At 51.4% G+C, this 18,870-nt stretch overlaps 1 protein-coding gene across 1 annotated transcript in view; it reads right to left on the reverse strand.

Moving 5' to 3' along the window:
* The window catches only part of MTCL2 (microtubule crosslinking factor 2), a 64,963-nt gene that overhangs the window by 27,372 nt on the left and 18,721 nt on the right, over positions 1–18,870 (reverse strand). Inside the window, exons 2-3 of the mRNA XM_065892871.1 lie at positions 16,353–16,577; positions 9,283–9,441 (exon numbers count right to left, since the gene is read on the reverse strand). Of these exons, the coding sequence (XP_065748943.1) occupies positions 9,283–9,441; positions 16,353–16,577 (384 nt within the window). The remainder of the gene's footprint in view (positions 1–9,282; positions 9,442–16,352; positions 16,578–18,870) is intronic.

Below are 18,870 nucleotides of genomic sequence, written 5' to 3' on the forward strand. Positions count from 1 at the left end.
GATTCACAAAATAGAGGAAAAAATCCAACAAACCTATAGAAAAACGGGCTAGAGATATGAAAACCGGTTCACATGCAAAAAAAGATAGATGGCTCCAACCGTAGGAAGATGCTCAACCCTAATCATGATAGAGAAATGTGAATTAAAACTATACTGAGGTACAGTTTCTCACCTATCAGATTGGCAAAAATCCAAACACCTGACAACACATTCTATTGATGAAACTATGGAGAAACAGGATCACTCATATTTCGCTGGCAAGAATGCAAAATGGCACAAGCCCAGTGGAGGGGAATTTGAGGAATTGTTATAAAAATCATTTCTGAACTTTCTCAACGTTTAAAAAAGTCAGTCGGTTAGATGCATGAGTCCACTAAACACTTCTTCCCAAGAGAGGGGTGATTCATGTTAGTGGCATATAAAATCACCCTTGGGTTACATCTGACTTTTCAAGTCAGGCAGGTAATTTTCAAGCATGCTCCCAGGTAGTCCAAATACATGGGCTCCTGGTCCCCCACGTCTCACACCCAGTCGCTGAAGGTGAGAACCACTGATCTAATTAATCCAAGCCCCCAGTTTACTGAAGGCTAGAGAGAGGTCCCACAGCAAAACCAGAGCTGACCTGGAACCAGTTCTTTTTTTTTTTTTATGTCTTTATTGAATTTGTTACAATATTGCTTCTGTTTTATGTTTTGTTTTTTGGCCATGAGGCATGTGGGATCTCAGCTCCCGGACCAGGGATCGAACCTGCACCTCCTGCATTGGAAGGTGAAGTCTTAACCACTGGACCGCCAGGGAAGTCCCTGGGACCAGTTCTTGACAGAGCTCTTGTTCTAGCTCCAAAGACCTGGAAGGAGCAAATGTGCCTTCTTGGACAAGGGACAGAGTGGAGCCAGTACAGTGGTTCTCAACCTGGGTGCACGTCAGAATTACCTAGGGAAACTTAAAAAGAAAAAAAAAGATGCCCAAGGTCCCAACCCCAGAGAGTCTCACATCATTGGTCTGGGTAGGTCCCAGGCATCAGTATTTTTAAATAGCTTCCAAGGTGATTCCACTGTACAGCTAAGCTTGGAGCCACAGAGCCGGGAGATGAACCCCAGACAGGCTCTTAAGTTCATCTCAGAGCCGAACCAAGTCCTAAAGAGACCTTTTGAAATGCAAATGAGGCAAGAAGGCAGAGGCTGATATTTCAGACGCTTGGTGCCAAGAGCAGGGAGCCAGTATTTGAGAAGGACTGATGGAGGATCTTTCCAGGCAAGGAGGAAAGAGTAGGGAAGGCGGGGGTGAGGGCCACAAAACAAGTCCTTCCCCAAAGACCCCCTCCTACAAAAGGGGCCTGGGAAGGGGATGCTCAGAGACCCCTCCTGGAGTGGTGAGGTGGGGGCTCAGGAGTCAGGTGGTCAGGCTTGCAGATCTGGGCCCGCCCATCACAAGCTGATGGGAGGGGCTGTGAACTCAGCTGGGACCCCGTCAACACTGAGTTTATGATCCTGGGTGAACCCCTTCCTCTCTCTGAAACTCCATTTCATCATCTATCAGTACAAAACTGAGCCATGGATTAGGTGACCACTGTAGACTTTCTGGAGGAGGGAAGTGGGGTGACAGTAAGGGGAACCAGGGGTCTCCAGGGGCACTGAGAGGTCCCAGCCATCACATATAAAGGAGTGAGATAACGCAAAGCCTAAAGCCATGAAAAAGGACAGAGGGAGAGTGAGATTCACTGACATGGTAAAATCTCTGAGACAGCTTGGTAAGCGAAAGGAAACTGCAAAACAAAACCTGCAACCCTAATGTCCACCAACTGATGAATGGATGAACAAAACGTGGCATAGCCACACAAGGCAATATTAGCCACGGAAAAGAATGAAGCCTTGCTCGATGCTACAACATGCTTGAGAACATCATGCAGAGTGAAAGAAGCCTGTCACAAAAAGCCACATAGCATATGAATCCATTTACATGAAGTGTTGAGAAGAGGCAAATCCACAAAGGCAGAAAGTAGATTAGTGGCTGCCAGGGAGGAAGAGGAAGAGGGAATGGGGAGTGACTTGGGGTTTCTTTCTAGGGCGATGAAAATGTCCTGGAATTAGAGAGTGGTGATGGCTGTACAACTCTGAGTATTCTAAAAACCACTGAACTGTATCCTTTAAAAAGCAAACTATATGGTATGTGAATTATATCTCAGTAAAGCTGTTATTTAAAAAAAAGCTAGAACATGTTACCATTTTTATAAAGATAAGACGTGTGTGTGTGTGTATACACGTGTGCACATGTGCACGGTGGGGGAATATGGTCTAAAGAATATGCACCAGGCTGATAACGATGAGAGAACAGGGAACTTGCACTTTGCCCTTTTCTTCCCCCACATTTTTTCAGGAGGGAAGACATAGTCCTCCAGCGTTTTCTCTTTAAAGTTTTTAAAAATTATACAATATTTAAAAAAATAAATTAATATATAAAGACACATTCTCACTGTAAATCTGTACTGTTCTGACGAAGCAGAAGCCCTCCTGTTTACCCCCCCATCCCTTCTCCTCCTGAGGGTGACCACAGCTGAGGGTCAGCTGGAGCTCCTTCTAGATCTCTGGCTCTGTGTTTAAAATACTGAAATAGATGGTGTTCTTTTAGACTTTCCTTCCTATGTTTACTCGACTCTGTGATCTTTGACTTTTATAATAAGCACCTTAAAGCAGAAGAAAACCCCAAAACATCCAGCCTTTAAAAAGACAGTCTGTGTTCATGCTATATTATTCTGTATGTTACAGAAACTGTGCATGTAACATAATCCCATCTTTATGAAAAAAAAAATACATAGAGGAATATACATCATATAAGCACAGAGAAAGGCCTGAAAAGACACAAACCAAACCAAATCACAGGTTAGGCTGAGTCAGGCGTCGAATTGAGTGAAGTGGTTAGGGGAGCCTATCTTCTTTTATTTTATGTATCATTATTATTTCTTACATTTTGGAGGACACACTCACATAGTTCAAACTTCAAAAAACCCAAAAAGGGGGCTTCCCTGGTGGCACAGTGGTTGAGGGTCCGCCTGCCGATGCAGGGGACACGGGTTCGTGCCCCTGTCTGGGAAGATCCCACATGCCGCAGAGCGGCTGGGCCCGTGGGCCATGGCCGCTGAGCCTGCGCGTCCGGAGCCTGTGCGCCACAACGGGAGAGGCCACGGCAGTGAGAGGCCTGCGTACCGCAAAAAACAAAAACAAAAAAAACAAACCAAAAAGGAATACAGTGAACCCTGTGACCAGCTCTCTTGCCCGAGGCAACCAGTGCAACCAGAGTCTGATGTGTCCACCCTTAGAGGTATGCTAGGCATGCATTTATATGTTTTTGTAATGAAATTTTTGCTTCACTGAGCTTATATTACTTTTTTAGTAAAAAAAAATGCATATATACATTTCAATATGTGTGTGCGCATACATAGAAAAACGTATGGGGAGTACAACATATTGGGAAGTACTCCCACCCAAATAGTAATTTGGTAATTACTCGGAGGAATTCCCTCTGAATACTGGGAGAAACTTTTTCTCCTTATGGCTTACTTGTATTTCCTAGTCTTTCTCTACTACGCATATATTACCTGTTGGGTGGGAGGGGAAAGTTATAGTAAAATGTTTTTAAAATGTACTTCCCCAAGAAAAGTCATGAACACCATTCCAACACATTTTCAGAGGGTGAGTTCTGAGTGCCCACCAGAAAGGGAGGGCAGTGCGCAGAGAAGAGGGGCTGAAGCAGCAAACCTTTTCAGGACCAAAGTGGTTCCAGCCTTTTCTGGATGGAACTGCCCCTGTCCCTGCCCCCCACCTCATCTAAGCCATTTGGGCTCCCACACTGCTCTGCGGCTCTGGAGGGAAAACAAGGCAGGCTCACAGAGCACAAAGACCTTCCTCCTCTCTGCAGGGCAGCAGCTGGCCAGGTGGCCTGGGGGACCGCGTTGCCTCTCCAGGGAGCCAAGGCCCGTCACAGCCCCTCTGTCAAGCCCCCAGGGGCAGATGTTCTGGCCCTGGGCCTCAGGTGGGCGGGCTGGGGCAGGGCAGGACAGCACCCGGGCACCAACAAGAATGCCAGTCACAAGTGCCGGACCCCGAGGGCACAGTCCTTGGCCTGGCACGCAGCAGGGGCTTCCCCACCCACCAGCAACTCACAAGGCCGCTTTTGAGCAGCCAGGGTGGTGCCTCTAAGCATCCTTGGTCTAACGGCTCCGAGTAGGAGCAGAAGCTCTGCCCTCCTTGCCCTTCTCCAGGAGATTAGAAGAGGGTACTTCCGCCCCTCCAGCCCACACGGAGAGGCTGCCTGAGCACAGCTCTGGAGAGGCCCCCTGTCTTCTAACACCTTCCATGCTTCCATGCTGCCAGGAAACAAAGACAAACCTTCAAGGAATAAAACAAGCCTTCTGCCAAAACAGTTGGGTAGATTTTCATCCAATTTAGAGGGGATGTTTGAAAAGGTCTCACTGAAAACACAGACTGTGCTGTGTGTACCAACTTTACTCCACGGGGGAGCCTGGGGTAGGGGTGCATCTCAAAGACTGAGGAATTCTTCCTCCAAAGTGGCTGAAGCAGCTAGAGAGGCGGTGTGGCTCCGGGCTGAGGGAGACCATTTGAGTGGAGGAAACAGAGTGGTTTGACATGGACCCCAAATCAAAGTACACGGGCAGATGCTACCAAGCGCAGGCGTTGATTTGCTGCCTAACTGCTCCTTCCATGGGCACCTGGCAGTTAGGTATGGAGAGCTCCTTGCTAGAAGCAGCAGAAGGATATCTATTGAACTAAGGCCCACAGGTGATGACACTGATAACCAGCATTTACCGAGCTCTTATTCTCCACTAAGCATTTTACCTGCTTGTCTTGATTAATTCTCATAAACACCTCTGAGATATAGGGATTCACGTTCCCTTTTTTTTTTTTTTGCAGTACGCATGCCTCCCACTGCTGTGGCCTCTCCCGTTGCGGAGCACAGGCTCCGGACGCGCAGGCTCAGCGGCCATGGCTCACGGGCCCAGCCGCTCCGCGGCATGTGGGATCTTCCCGGACCGGGGCACGAACCCGTGTCCCCTGCATTGGCAGGCGGACTCTCAACCACTGCGCCACCAGGGAAGCCCCCCACTTTTAAAAAATTTATCATTTATTTATTTTGGCTGTGCTGGGTCTTAGTTGTGGCACGTGGGATCTTTAGTTGCAGCATGTGGCCTCTGAGTTGCAGTATGCATGCGGGATCCAGTTTCCCGACCAGGGATCGAACCTGGGTCCCTTGCATTGGGAGCCTGGAGTCTTACCCACAGACCACTAGGGAAGTCCCCATATTCCCATTTTATAAAGAAACAAACTGAGCACTGGAGCAGTTACATGATTTGCCCAACACTACAGTTATTTGCAAATAAGTGGCAAAGCCAGGATTCAAACTCAGGCCCGTGTAACTCCAAGTTCGAGTTTGCCCTGCAGCACACAGGCCACGGCTAGGCTGCATCAGATGACGACGCCAGCAGAACTGAGATTTGAACCCAGGTGAACTGATATTATGGTGAGTGCCCTTCCTACCCCATGAGAGTGGGAATCAGGCCAAGAAGCCTGTGCCAGAGAAGGAAGTACTCGTTGGAGTGAGTGGCCTCTTCAGAGGTTCCGAAACACAGCTGGGTTCTAGGAAGGCCCCTGGATGGGGCAAGGAGGGCACAGGCATCGCCGTAAGAGTTAGTGTGGCTTTGGGAGATGGAGGGTCCTGGGTTAGGGTTCCATCTTTGTCTTTCCCCTGTCCCATCTATAGACAGCAAGTCCACGCTTTCACTGCTGAGGGCCTGGGTTCAATCCCTGGTCCCGCAAGCTGTGTGGCGCAGCCAAAAAAATAAATAAACAAAATAAAATAAAGTGGGGACAAAATCACGATGTACCTTGGGAGGCTGCTGGCTACACAACGTGAAGACACACATAAAATGCTCAGTGTAGTGCCTGGTACAGAGCAAGCACTCAGACACAGCAGCTATGTTATAATAAATCCCATCAACACTGATATTGGCTTTCTGCCTAAAATAGAAAGACGGGGAATGATACTGGATTGGGGGTGGCGGTGGATCGTGTTACGATTTTTGAGCTGCAGCCCAGCTGGCAACGGTGCCACTGCAGAACACAGCTGGGGCAGGCCACCCTCCCTTCTCTCTAGCGAAGAGCCATCTCCATAGCAACCACATCAGCTCAGGCCAGGGGCTCCTGTTCCCAGCCGGGTGACAGCATCGCCACAGCAACCTGTCAGGATGGCAAAGGCAGATCTCGATGATGGGACTGGAACAGCTCTGGCAGAAGAATTGCTGAGGGACCCTCGTCTCCATAGAAACCATATCAGGAAGGAGAGGGAGGAGAGAGGGCAATCAGCAAATAAACACAGGGCCACGCCTCCTTCCGCAGATCCTAAGACATCGAGGGGCACATCAGGGAGGGCTAGGCCAGCCTCACTGACATCGCCTTCAAGAGGAAGTGAACCAGTGTTTCCTGAGCACCAACTGTGTGCCAGGCACCACAAAGGGCTCTTTACATGCTTGACATTATTTAAAAGTTCACTAATAATAACCACGCCCCCCCAAAAAAAACCCCTAAATACAGCAATCATAGAATAAAAAGCAAAAGCCATTGCCTACCATACTCCTACCATTTCTAATGCCTCAGTTCAGTGGGTTTTCCTCCAGACTTTCCTCCAGGCTATGCATTTGCACATATAGACACGTGCTTCAAAATCAGTTCGTTCTGTATGGCTTTCCAAAGTAATTAGTGGGATTGCACAATACGTGTGGTTCTATAGCTTTCTCTTCCCGCTTAACAATGTACCTTAGAGATCTTTCCACATCAGTGCGTACATATCTGCCTTTTTTCTTAAATCGTGGGAAAGTACACCTAATACAAAAAGTACACCATTTAAACCATTTTTTTCTTTTTTATGGCAGTAAAATATACATAACATAAGATCTGCTATTTTTAGCCATTTTCAAGGGTACGATCCAGTGGCATCATCACCATTCACCTCCAGAACTTCGTCATCATCCCAAACTGAAATGCTGTCCCTATGAAACAGCATCTCCCAGTACCCTCCTCCCTCCAGGCTCTGGTAACCTCTAACCTACTTTCTGTCTCTATGAATTCGACTACTCTCAGTAACTCATCTGAGTGGAATCATATAATACTTGTCCTGTTGTGTCTGGCTTATTTTACTGAGCAGTGTCCTCGAGGTTCACCCACGTTGTAGCCTGTTGCAGAATCACGTTCCCGCTTCAATTATACATACATTGTAGGTATATACTGCATTTTTGTTTGTTCATTGATGGACATTTGGGTTGCCTACACCTTCTGGCTACCGTGAATAATGCTGCTATGAACATGAGGGTACAAATATCTGTTCGCGTCCCTGCTTTCAATTTTGCTATATACCCAGAAGTGGAATTGGCTTATTTGGAAATTCTGTTTAACCTTCTCAGGAACTGCTATACTACCTTATTCTTTTTAACTTCTTCACAGTGTTCTATGGTTACCCAATCTTATGAATGATCACGAACAACCTCATAAACTGGGTACTGTTATTATCCTGATGTCACAGATGAAGAAACTGAAACTTAGGGGAGGTGGCTTCAGGGTCTCAGCCCCATCTCAGCCAAGGAAAGGCTGGGTGGACTCAGGCAGGCTCTCCCTCTCTGGACCTCTGTTCCCTCTCCTTTACAATGGGAACAGGCTGACATCCGAGGCACCTTCTGAAACTGTCTCTCCTTTTCACTATCAAGGGTGGCAGCAATGAGATGTGTGAAGATGGTCCCCTGTTATTGGCCAGGCCATGGAGGGCAGGAGCCCTGGGCAGCCCTGAGTAGCAAACACCTCCCATCTCTACACCGAGAAGCCTTTGGCACGTCACACCAACACACCCAGTGGGGAGGGCAGCAGAAGGATTGTTATGGCCTCAGGGCTGTGGTGTCTGTCCTGGAATGCTGGCACGCCTGCCCTTGGGAAGGTGAGAACTGTGACCCGGAACAACGTTTGATCCTAGCATGCCTCATGAGCAGCCAGACGGCTGAGGCCCAGCTGTGCCTCTGGGGGCAGAAGGCACCGGGGCCGCCTGGGACACAGACCCCTGGATTCTGGAGGATTCCAGCCCTTAGGCATCACCTGGGCTGATGGTTTCCAATCTGCACAGCCCACTGGGCCCTACGTGACCTGGAGGACATCGCTCCCTCCCTCAGGGCTGTGTTTTCATCCGTAAAACTGGTACAATCACAACCTCATCAGGCCTTTCTGAAAATCACGGCAAGTGTCTAGCACGGTGTTTAACATACTGTACACCTAACGCACAGCAGAAGGAAGAACGGGATGCCGGGTGGAAGGACTCTCATGACCAAAGACAGAGAAGCTGGTGCCTGGGGTCACACTCAAGAAGCATCTGGGGCTTCCCTGGTGGCGCAGTGGTTAAGAATCCGCCTGCCAATGCAGGGGACACGGGTTCGAGCCCTGGTCCGGGAAGATCCCACATGCCGCGGAGCGACTAAGCCCGTGTGCCACAACTGCCGAGCCTGCGCTCTAGAGCCCGCGAGCCACAACTGCTGAGCCCATATGCCTAGAGCCCGTGCTCTTCAACAAGAGAAGCCACCGCAATGAAAAGCCCACGCACTGCCGTGAAGAGTAGCCCCCATTCGCCGCAACTAGAGAAAGTCCGAGTGCAGCAACGAAGACCCAACATAGCCAAAATCAATAAATTAAATAAATTAAAAAAAAAAAAAAAAGCATCTGTGTCCTGGAAATGTGTTGAGACACCAGCCAGAGGCTGCCCAGACCTGGCAGTGACTTTATACCGAGTGGCAATGCCAGGCAGTCCCTAAAGCATGTCCCCAAAATCTATACCACTTAGTCCTTCCAATGATTTGAAGTATTACTATCCCATTTTATACATGAGGAAACTGAGGCACAGTGGGCTGGGTCCCCTGCTCAGCACTGTTGCATGTTTTCTCAGGCAATCCTCTCCCAGCTGTGGTCCTTTGATGGCGACTGTCTCCTTCGTTAGCCTGTGGGCTCCTCGAGGACAGGAACCAGGTGTCTCTCACGCACCCCTGTGTCCTTAGTATCCAGCACACAGTGAACACAGTAGGTGCTCAGGGAGCACGTGCTGGAGCAGTGAATGAATAGACAGCTCTGCCAGGGAGGCGTAACTGTGCAGAGACAGAGGTTCAGAGACACTGGCTGGATGGGGTTGGCACATGCCTGCCCAGCCCAGGCCTGGCCCTGCCGGGATAGATGGGGGCCTCACCTCTCTCGGCCGCTCCAGCTCTGTCTGCAGCACCTGCTTGGCCAGCTCGGTCTCAATGAGCCGCTGCCGAAGCTCCTCATTCTCCTCCTCCAGCCTCGCCCGTTTCTTCTCCACCGCCTCGAGCTCTTTATGCAGCCGCACAGAGATGTCCTTAGAGACCTGAGCAAAGGTGGGTGATGAGCAGGGCATGAGCAGGCCATCCTACCTCTACCACAGAGCAACCCCAGGGTAGGCAGGTACTCTCATCACCCCCACTTCGAGAAGAGGAAACTGAGGCACAGAGAGGTCAAGTAACTCACCAAGGGTCACACAGCCAGGAAGTGGTAGAACCAAAACCCAAACCCAGGCACCCTGTGTTTCCTATGTCCACATCATAGTTCAGCTCCCAGAAAGCTATAGAGGCAGTGCCTGTTCTTAGCAATGCCTTTACCTTTATCTGAGCCTTCTGATGCTTCCAAAAGCCTCTCCTGTCCACCCTCTTGCCCAGTTCTCACCAGAGCTTAAGACAGGGCCAGAAGATCGTTTTATTTATTTTTTTAATTTTAATTTTATTTATTTATTTTTATACAGCAGGTTCTTATTAGTTATCTACTTTATACAAATTAGTGTATATATGTCAGTTCCCTCCAAGAAGATCATTTTAAAGAGAGGGGAAACCCAGAGCAAGATGGGCATCCCCAGAGACATTTGAACCCCATCTCTGCCAGTGACCAGCATACGTTCCTGGGCAAATTATTTCCCTACTCTGGGTCTTTCCTTTAACTACAAAATGGGTGCAGTAATAACAGCACCAGCCTCACGGGCCGACAGGAGGACTGAATCAGCTATTGCACAAAGGCTTGGCTGAGTGCCTGCACAGTGAGCATTGGGTAAGTGCTGGCTGCTGCTGGGAGGCGCTGAGCCCAGAGGGGGCATGACTTGCTGGGGGTCACAGTGTGACACAGACCATGAGGCCTATTTCCAGTTGTCTGGGATACAGAACATGCCCCCAGTGACAAAGGCTGGGCAGATGTCCAAGTCATCCCTACAGAAGGAGCTAATGGAGCTGCAAACTCCAATCCCGGTTCCAGGACTCTGCTGCAAGAGCACCCCGTTTCCTTGCGGACCCTTCTGTCCTGTCCCCTGCTGGCTGGGGTGAAAGGTAGGAAAGGGGGTCTCTTCTCTGGGGATGAGGAAGGCCCTTCTGAGCTGGTAAATCACAACTAGCCTCCATCCCCAAGTGGCCTAAGTACTAGCATTTGTTGAATACCTGCTATGTGCCAGATTCATTCCTCTTCACCCCAACTATGCCCCCATTTTACTGGCAAGGAAACTGAGGCTCAGCGGGCAAATGAGTTGCTCAGAGTCAAACAGAGCTAGTGTGGGCCAAGCTGGAGGGAGCTCAGGGGCTTTGGCTGAAGGGCCAGCGTGGCCCAGGCTCCACAAGGGTGTGAGGGCTTTGCCAGCAAGAGGTATGTATGGGGCAGACAGCCCAGCGCCTCGTGCCTGCCAGTCTCGGAAATGGCCATGGCACCTCCTCCCTGCCGGAAGGGAAGAGGGCCCTCCCTGGCTCTGCCTTCTGCGGGCCCAGGCCCAACTCGGCACGGACCCCTTGGCAGTGTGCAAGGCAGGCCAGGAAGAACAACGGCCAGAAAGGAAATCGAGCCCTGCCTCCCCCTCCTCCCTCCGTTGCCCACTGCCTCTCTCAGCCCCCTGAAGATCTCCTAGGACAGCTGGATGCTGGCCCACGAGGCTCCTCCCACAGTCTCTCTAGGCCACCAAACCCTCCTCATCCACGAAGTGGGGGGAGCAATCCCTCACTAGCAGAACGAGGACTTCGCAGGTGGGAAAACTAGATTCAAGCCTGATTCCGGCCCTCACTGGGTGTGAGACCCAGGACAGGTTATTTAACCATTTGAAGTCTCGGTTTCGTCATCAGTAAAAGGGTGTTGATACAGCCTAGTCACGAGGCCTGCTGTGAGGAATAAAAGACATAGCACTTGGAATACCACTACTGGGCATATACCCAGAGAAAACCATAATTCAAAAAGACACATGCAGGGCTTCCCTGGTGGCGCAGTGGTTGGGAGTCCGCCTGCCGATGCAGGGGACACGGGTTTGTGCCCCGGTCCAGGAAGATCCCACATGCCGCGGAGCAGCTGGGCCCGTGAGCCAAGGCCGCTGAGCCTGCGCGTCCGGAGCCTGTGCTCCACAACGGGAGAGGCCACAACAGTGAGAGGCCCGCGTACCGAAAAAAAAAAAAAAAAAAAAAGAGACACATGCATCCCAATGTTCATTGCAGCACTACTTACAATAGCCAGGTCATGGAAGCAACCTAAACGCCCATTGACAGGCGAATGGATAAAGGAGATGTGGTACATATATTACAATGGAATATTACTCAGCCATAAAAAGGAATGAAATTGGGTCATTTGTAGAGATGTGGATGGATCTAGAGACTGTCATACAGAGTGAAGTAAGTCAGAAAGAGAAAAACAAATATCGTATATTAACGCGTATATGTGGAACCTAGAAAAATGGCACAGATGAACCGGTTTGCAGGGCAGAAATAGAGACACAGATGTAGAGAACAAATGTATGGACACCAGGGGGGAAAGCGGTGGGGGGTCGTGGTGGTGGTGGGATGAACTGGGAGATTGGGATTGACATGTATACACTGATGTGTATAAAATAGATAACTAATAAGAACATGCTGTATAAAAAATAAATAAAATAAAATTCAGAAATTAAAGAAAAAAAGACACAGTGCTTGGGCTGGTGGCTGGAACATAGCAGGTGCCCAAAAGTATGATTTTTAATGCACTGTCAAGACTACTGCTTCACCTCTGTGCACTGATTTTAATCCAGGTTGGCCCAACACCCCACAACCTCACTCTTGAGTTTAGTGTCCGGGTGTTCAGCCCCAGGTCCCAAGTTTTAGGCTGTTAGGTCACCCAGTGAGTCCCTGTCCTGACCAATACTCCATTCATTCATTCATTCATTTGCTTAGACCCTGGGGGCAGGAGTGGTGGAGCACAGAGGTCCAGGCCCCAGGCCATGCCGGGGCTCCTTCATATCTCTGTGTCCCGGTAGCAGCGCAGGGTCTGGCACACACTAAGTGCCTAATAAATGCTTGTTGGATGAACAAACAAATCCAAGACCCCAGCAAGCAGAGAGGGAGGGAAATGAAGGAGCGAATGACTGAAACATGGGGAGCTGCACATGCCCTAGCTTGGCTGGGGATGCTCCCCCCAACTGCCCACACCCCCAAATGTCCAGAGAGGGCTGTGTCCCTGACTGGGATGAGGGATCAGCTGCTGGGAGGAGCGGGGGCTCCTCTCCTAACTATGCTCCCACCTGGGCCAGCTCCTCTCCACCTGGGGTTCACTCCATCCCCACCATGACCTTGACCTGGGCAGGTGACCCACTCCCCACCAAGAAGTCATGATCCATGTGGATTCCTGGATCCTCTTGGGTTCATGGGTGACTCTATGGATTTCATCCCTTCCGTGAGTCCCCAGTTGCCTTCTGCCCCATCCTCCGTGGAACCCCCTTCTCCAACAGCTTTCTACCCCCAGGGGTGCTCTGTTAAGAAGGCCTAGCCCCAGGCAGCTTACAGAATTCCAGTGTGGACAAAAGAGCCCTTAATTTCAGATCCCCACAGAGCCCTGTGCCCCTGATGGAGGCCCACAGGAGCAAAGAGCATGCCTGCCTGGAGGGCAGCAGCCTGGTTGCCTGCGCCTCTCCCTTTCTCTCTCTGAGCCTCAGTGGTCCTGGGCCCCCTGGCTCTCCCAGGTAATCAGGCAGAATCAGCTGTCGTTCCCCAAGCACCCACCACATGCCTTTCATCCCCTGGGAACGTGCTTCGAATATCATCCCCACTCTGAGGCTCAGAAAGAAAAGGTCATTTGCCCAAGGCCACACGGCTAGGAAGCTACAGCCCCAAGATCTGAAAGCAGGTGGGTCAACTCTGGAGTCTTGCTCTCAATCTGAGCCGCTGTTGGCCTGAAGCTTGAAGACACATTATATTAATATCAATAATAAGAGTATTAAAAATAAGGGCAACAGTGGGCTCACTGTGTCAGGGGCTCACGGGGCCCCACCTGCGTGTCTTATTTGATCCTCTCATGATCCTTCCAACCATCCCCAAGGTTGGGGGGCTGAGATACTACAGGAGGTGAAGCAGCTGCAGCTTCTGGAAACCAGGGCAAATCCCCAAAGCACAAACAAATGCTCTCAGCCATGAGGTCACTGTTACAGCGCTGGGGTCTGGCTCCTGCCAAATGCAACCAGCAGCCTCCAGGCCACAGCCACCTCGCTCATCGGCCCCTCGGCTCCTGGGCCTAAGGCATTAAGGGGTCTCTGTCACTCTGAATCCCCAGGGTGTGGGATAGGAACCGTCACTAAGGAGCACCCCCTGTCCAGGCAGCATCTGGGTCCTGTGTGGCGAAATCCTCCCAGGAACCCCGGGAGGGTGGGAATGTCACCCCCATTGTACAGATGAGAAAACTGAGGATCCAAGAGAGAAAGTAACCTGCTCAGGTCACCCAGGGATTAAACCCAAAGCCAGAACTTTTTCTCCAGCAACATCTATTTCTAAGAATTGTTTTATCGGGGTGTTCTCGGGCCTCCCACAAGAGTCCCTTCAGGTGGGAATTTTCATCCCTGATTCCCGGGACCTGAAGCCCTCCTACAGGATCCCAAGCCCTGAGGGTGGGGCCTGGGAATCTCCATGGTAAACAAACCTCCAGGCTATACTTATCTACCCAGGGAGGTAGAGATCCGGGCCCCCTTCTCCACCGTGGTCCAGCCATTTGTCCCACTAGTGCCTTTTAAGTTCTTCTCCTGAACAGTAACACGCCGAGCAACGTCTGCTCGTTTGCTGAGGGCGCATCCCGAGCCAGACCTCGTGCTCAGCTCGCTCTTGACTTGAGCGACTTCATTTTATCCTCACGAAAATCTCTATAGGTAGAGACCTGTTGCATCTCCATTTTCCACATGGGGAAACTGAGGCTCAGGGCTGTCAAGGAGCTTTCCCAAAGCCACACAGCAAGCAAGCGGTAGAGCAGGTCTCTGCCCCCCCACACCCCTGCCCTCCTCATGCTGAACAATGTTCCCGCTGAGCTTCTGTGGGTCCTGCCAGCTGTGAGAACCAGCAGACAGTGAGAGAGCCTGGGGGTGGGGGTGAGGGAGACGGAGGGCCAAGGCCTGAGGTTTCTTTCATGGCACCCTCACCAGTAATCTACCTGCTTGCTTAAACCACTGGGGCTGCAAAAGCCCTGAAGATTCAGCCGCTCTAAGCCCTCCTTTTAACAGAAGGGGAAACTGAGACTCCAAGAGGCGGCCTCACGCCTGTCTACTCTTGCTGGCACAGCAAGTCGGAGGGCCCCCGGGGATACCCTCCCAGGCAGCATCCAGCTCCCTCCACACTTCGGTCTCTCAAGCCCTCCCAGGCGATGCCAGGGAAGTCAGCGTTCTGAAAGCCTCCAGAAAATGCCCCAGAACATCCCCAGCACCTGGGACACAGAGAGGCGGCCAAAGCTGTCCAGCCCAGGCCAGTGTGGACGAGCTCAGCGCTCCAGCTGCAGGCGCAGGGAGAGGAGGGAGGGAAGGGGCCAAGCCAGTTGCTGATTGGCTAGTTCAAATCCCAACAGAAGGGGCCGCTCCCTTCCGCCCAGACTCCAGAGGGCCTCCCCCCCTCCCCATTCTACACACACACACACACACACACCAGCTGCTCTCAGCTCCTCCCACAGAGGCAAGCCAGCTAGTCTGCTCCCAGCTCCAGCCTTCCTCCACCCCTTCCTCATCTAAGGCTGACTTTTCGGCGTCTTCGCCCCAAAGCCCCAACTACCTGGACCCAAACTCAGATTCCTCTAAGCTTCCAGGGCTCTCCCTCACCCCACACCCTCTCGATCTGGTACCTGGAATTTGAATATTTGTATAACAATTTATCCCAAGAGCTGCCTTCTTAGGTACAGGTACACTTTGGCCTTGGAGATACAACCTTTCTGAGCTGTTTCCTCACTTGTACAGCAGACCTACAATTCCAATGTGACCACAGCACATGCGAGACAATGGGAGACGCAAAGGCCGGTGTGGATCTGGTGCTTACTCTTCACCTCCCCTTACAGGGGCCCTCTTCCTTCAACATTCCTTCTTCCACCCCAGGCCTCACCTCAGAGGTCACCCCTGCAGGAAGACTCCACAGTCCCCCAGGCTGTGCCAGATGCCTCTACCCCCAGCTCCTACATCCCTGGATAACACTGGGCTGAGTTCTGAGAGCAGGGTGCTGGGCCAGGTCCCCTGGAGTTCTCAGCCCCCAGACCAGGGCTCATACAGACAGGCAGGGCAGACTTCTCTTCTGGAAGCCCCATCTGCCAGCCTCCAGGCCGTCCCTTTCCTGCTCTCTGAGGCCAAGGTCAACAAGGTCAGGCGGCAAGCATGGGAGGCTGATACGTCTGCGCTCTGCCAGCTACATGGAGGGTCACATGAACTTGGACAGGTACTTCCTTTCTCTGAGACTCACTTTCCTTATCTGGAAAATGAGAAGAAGAAGAAGAATTATTAGCTAACCTTTTCCAGTGCCTACAGTGACCTCTTACCTACCTGATCTCATTTGATCCTCATAGAACCCTGTGGGGCAGGGGCTGCCGTTACACGTGTTTTACAGATGAGGAAACTGAAACAGGTGACTTGCTCAAAATCATAAAATTAGGGCCTACTGGAGCCCAGATTTAAACCAGCCTTATTCAACTCCAGACCTTCACTACTCTCCATCAGCACAAGAAAGAAACCTCCATGGAACTATGCACGGATAACTTGGAGCCCAGCACCAGGTGTGTGGCTCGTACTCACACAGCAGCTGCTGTTAGTAGGTATCATCTTATGATACCACTTTGGGACGACCGTGGTAGATGGCCTGTCAGTTCCTAGGGATCCCCATTTTACAGATGAGGACGCTGAGGCCCAAAGAGATGATGGAACTTGCCCAAGGACACATGAGGAGGGAGCTGACCTGGGCACTCGGGCTCATGGTCCGACCCCCCCAGAAAGGGCACCTGTGAGGGTTGGGAGGGCCCTGGGCTTACCTTGACGTCCTGCTCCAGGCCACGGATGAGCTCGCCGTCCACCTGGCCAGTCTGGGCAGCGCGGAGGCTGCGGCGCTCAGCCTTGCGCAGCCGGTACTGCAGGATGCGACAGGTCTTGCTGGCCTGGTCCAGCTGCTGCCGCAGCTCCTGCAACTGGTACACATCCTCCTCCATATAGACGTCCCGCATCTCCAGCATCTCTGCCCGCAGCTCCTCAATCTCGTCCTGCAGAGGGAAGGAGAGGTCAGGTCGCTGGGCCCTATGGCAGTGGCCAGGGTACTTGAGTGCAGGGCACACTCGATGCTGTCCTAGGCACACCTCAGGGGGTCTGGGTGTGGTAGACTGCGTAATGGATCCCCAAGATGCCCATGTCCTAATTCCCAGCATCTGTGACTATGTTACCTTACATGGCAAAGGGATTTTGCAAATGTGATTAAGTAAAGGATCTTGAGATTGGGAGATTTTGCTGGATTATCTGGGTGGGCCCAGTGTCATTACAAGCATCCGTATAAGAGGGAGGCAAGGGGCTCAGAGCGGGAGAAGGCGATGTGGCAGAGGTTGGGGTGATGTATGTTGAAGATGGAGAAAGGGCCATGAACCAGGGAATGCAGGCAGCCTCTAGAAGCAGGAAAGGGAACGGATTCTCCCCAGAGCCTTTACAGGGATGGAGCCCTGACAACACCTTGGCTTTCAGACTTCTGACCTCCAGAATTATAAGATAATCATCTGGGGTTTTTTTTTTTTTTTTTTTTTGCTGTACGCGGGCCTCTCACTGTTGTGGCCTCTCCCGGTGCGGAGCACAGGCTCCGGACGCGCAGGCTCAGCGGCCACGGCTCACGGGCCTAGCCGCTCTGCGGCATGTGGGATCTTCCCGGACTGGGGCACGAACCCGTATCCCCTGTATCGGCGGGCGGACTCTCAACCACTGCGCCACCAGGGAAGCCCTGGGATTGTTTTAAGTCAAATTCGCAGTAACTTATTATAGCAGCAATAGGGAAGTAATACACTGGGGAAGCAGAAGAGGCTCATTCAACAAGCATTTATGAACACCAACTGTGTACCAGGCTCTGTGCAGGCACAGGGGGTGGGGAAGGAGAGTGGTGACCAAGACAAACGTGGCCCTTTCTGTATTGTCTGCATGGAGCCCCAAGTCTCATTGGCAAGACACACAGTAAACTGAAAGATAAAAAAACCCCTCAGATACTGTTAAGAGCTGGAAAGACAAAAAACCAAAAAACCAGAACCAAAACACCTGGGTAATATGAAAGAGTAATGGGGGAAGGTGCTATGTTAGAGGACAAGATCGGGGAGGCCGCCTCTCAAGGGACATTTGAGCTGAAGCAAGAAGGAACAGCCATGCAGAGAGAGAGGCAGGGAGCAGTGTGTGCAAAGGCCCAGAGGCAGGAAAGAGCTCAGTGTGTCAAGATACAGCAAGGCAGCCAGGGTAGCTACAGGGGTCAGTTGAGGCTGGGGAAACTGACAGGGGACAGCCATCCAGGGCCTTGAAGGGTTGAGTAAAGAATCTGAGACTGGGTTTTAAGTGGAGGGCATTGAGGGGGATGACCTCACTTCCTCAGGGCAGCTCCTGACCACCTCTGTCATCAACTCCCAGATGTCCTTCACTTCCCCTTTGTTATCATGGGTATATCAGCAATTCTTCATTTAAGAGTTTGTCTCCCAGAGAGACCGTGAGTGCCTGGGGGGCTTCCCCACGTCTACCTCACTCCCCACTGTATGCCCTACACCCAGCACAGGGCCTAGCATCCTGCAGGCTCCCAACAAATACTGAGTGCATGGAGGCATGTCTTGTTATGTAAACAATCACAAAAAGACATACCAATGTGAAACAATCATTAGACACAAAGTGTAGGGGGATGAGTGGGGAGACCCAGGAGAAGAAATGGATGATTACTATGTCTAACAGCAGGTATGAAAGCTGAGTCACAAATGGAAATAATAATATCTGCCCTTAGTGTGATTGAACGGATTAAATAAAATTGTACACTAAAAAGAGAAACCGATGGGCTTCCCTGGTGGCACAGTGGTTGAGAGTCTGCAGGCCGATGCAGGGGACACGGGTTCGTGCCCCGGTCCAGGAAGATCCCACATGCCGCGGAGCGGCTGGGCCCGTGAGCCACGGCCGCTGAGCCTGCGCGTCCAGAGACTGTGCTCCGCAACGGGAGAGGCCACAACAGTGAGAGGCCCACGTACCGCAAAAGAAAAAAAAAAAAAAAAAGAGAAACCAAGTCACAGGAGATGAATGACCTGCCAAAGGCATCCCAAAGGAGTCACAGAAAGCACCTAGAAACAGTGCTGATGGGAAAGCGGGGTAGGTCCAAGAAGCAAACAAACCAACCACTGTGCAGGCTCTGGAGAGGGACCACATCTGGAGAGCTGGGTTCACCAGCCCTCTGAGCCTCCCTTTCCCCAAAGAAAATGGGTGGCTCCTGGCCTGCGGTTCCCAGCGCCCCTGAGACTGGATGGGTTGGCTTAATTCAGGGTTAGGAAGTGGCACCTT

This window comes from Phocoena phocoena, chromosome 15, assembly GCF_963924675.1.
Source record: "Phocoena phocoena chromosome 15, mPhoPho1.1, whole genome shotgun sequence".
Lineage (NCBI taxonomy): Eukaryota > Metazoa > Chordata > Mammalia > Artiodactyla > Phocoenidae > Phocoena > Phocoena phocoena.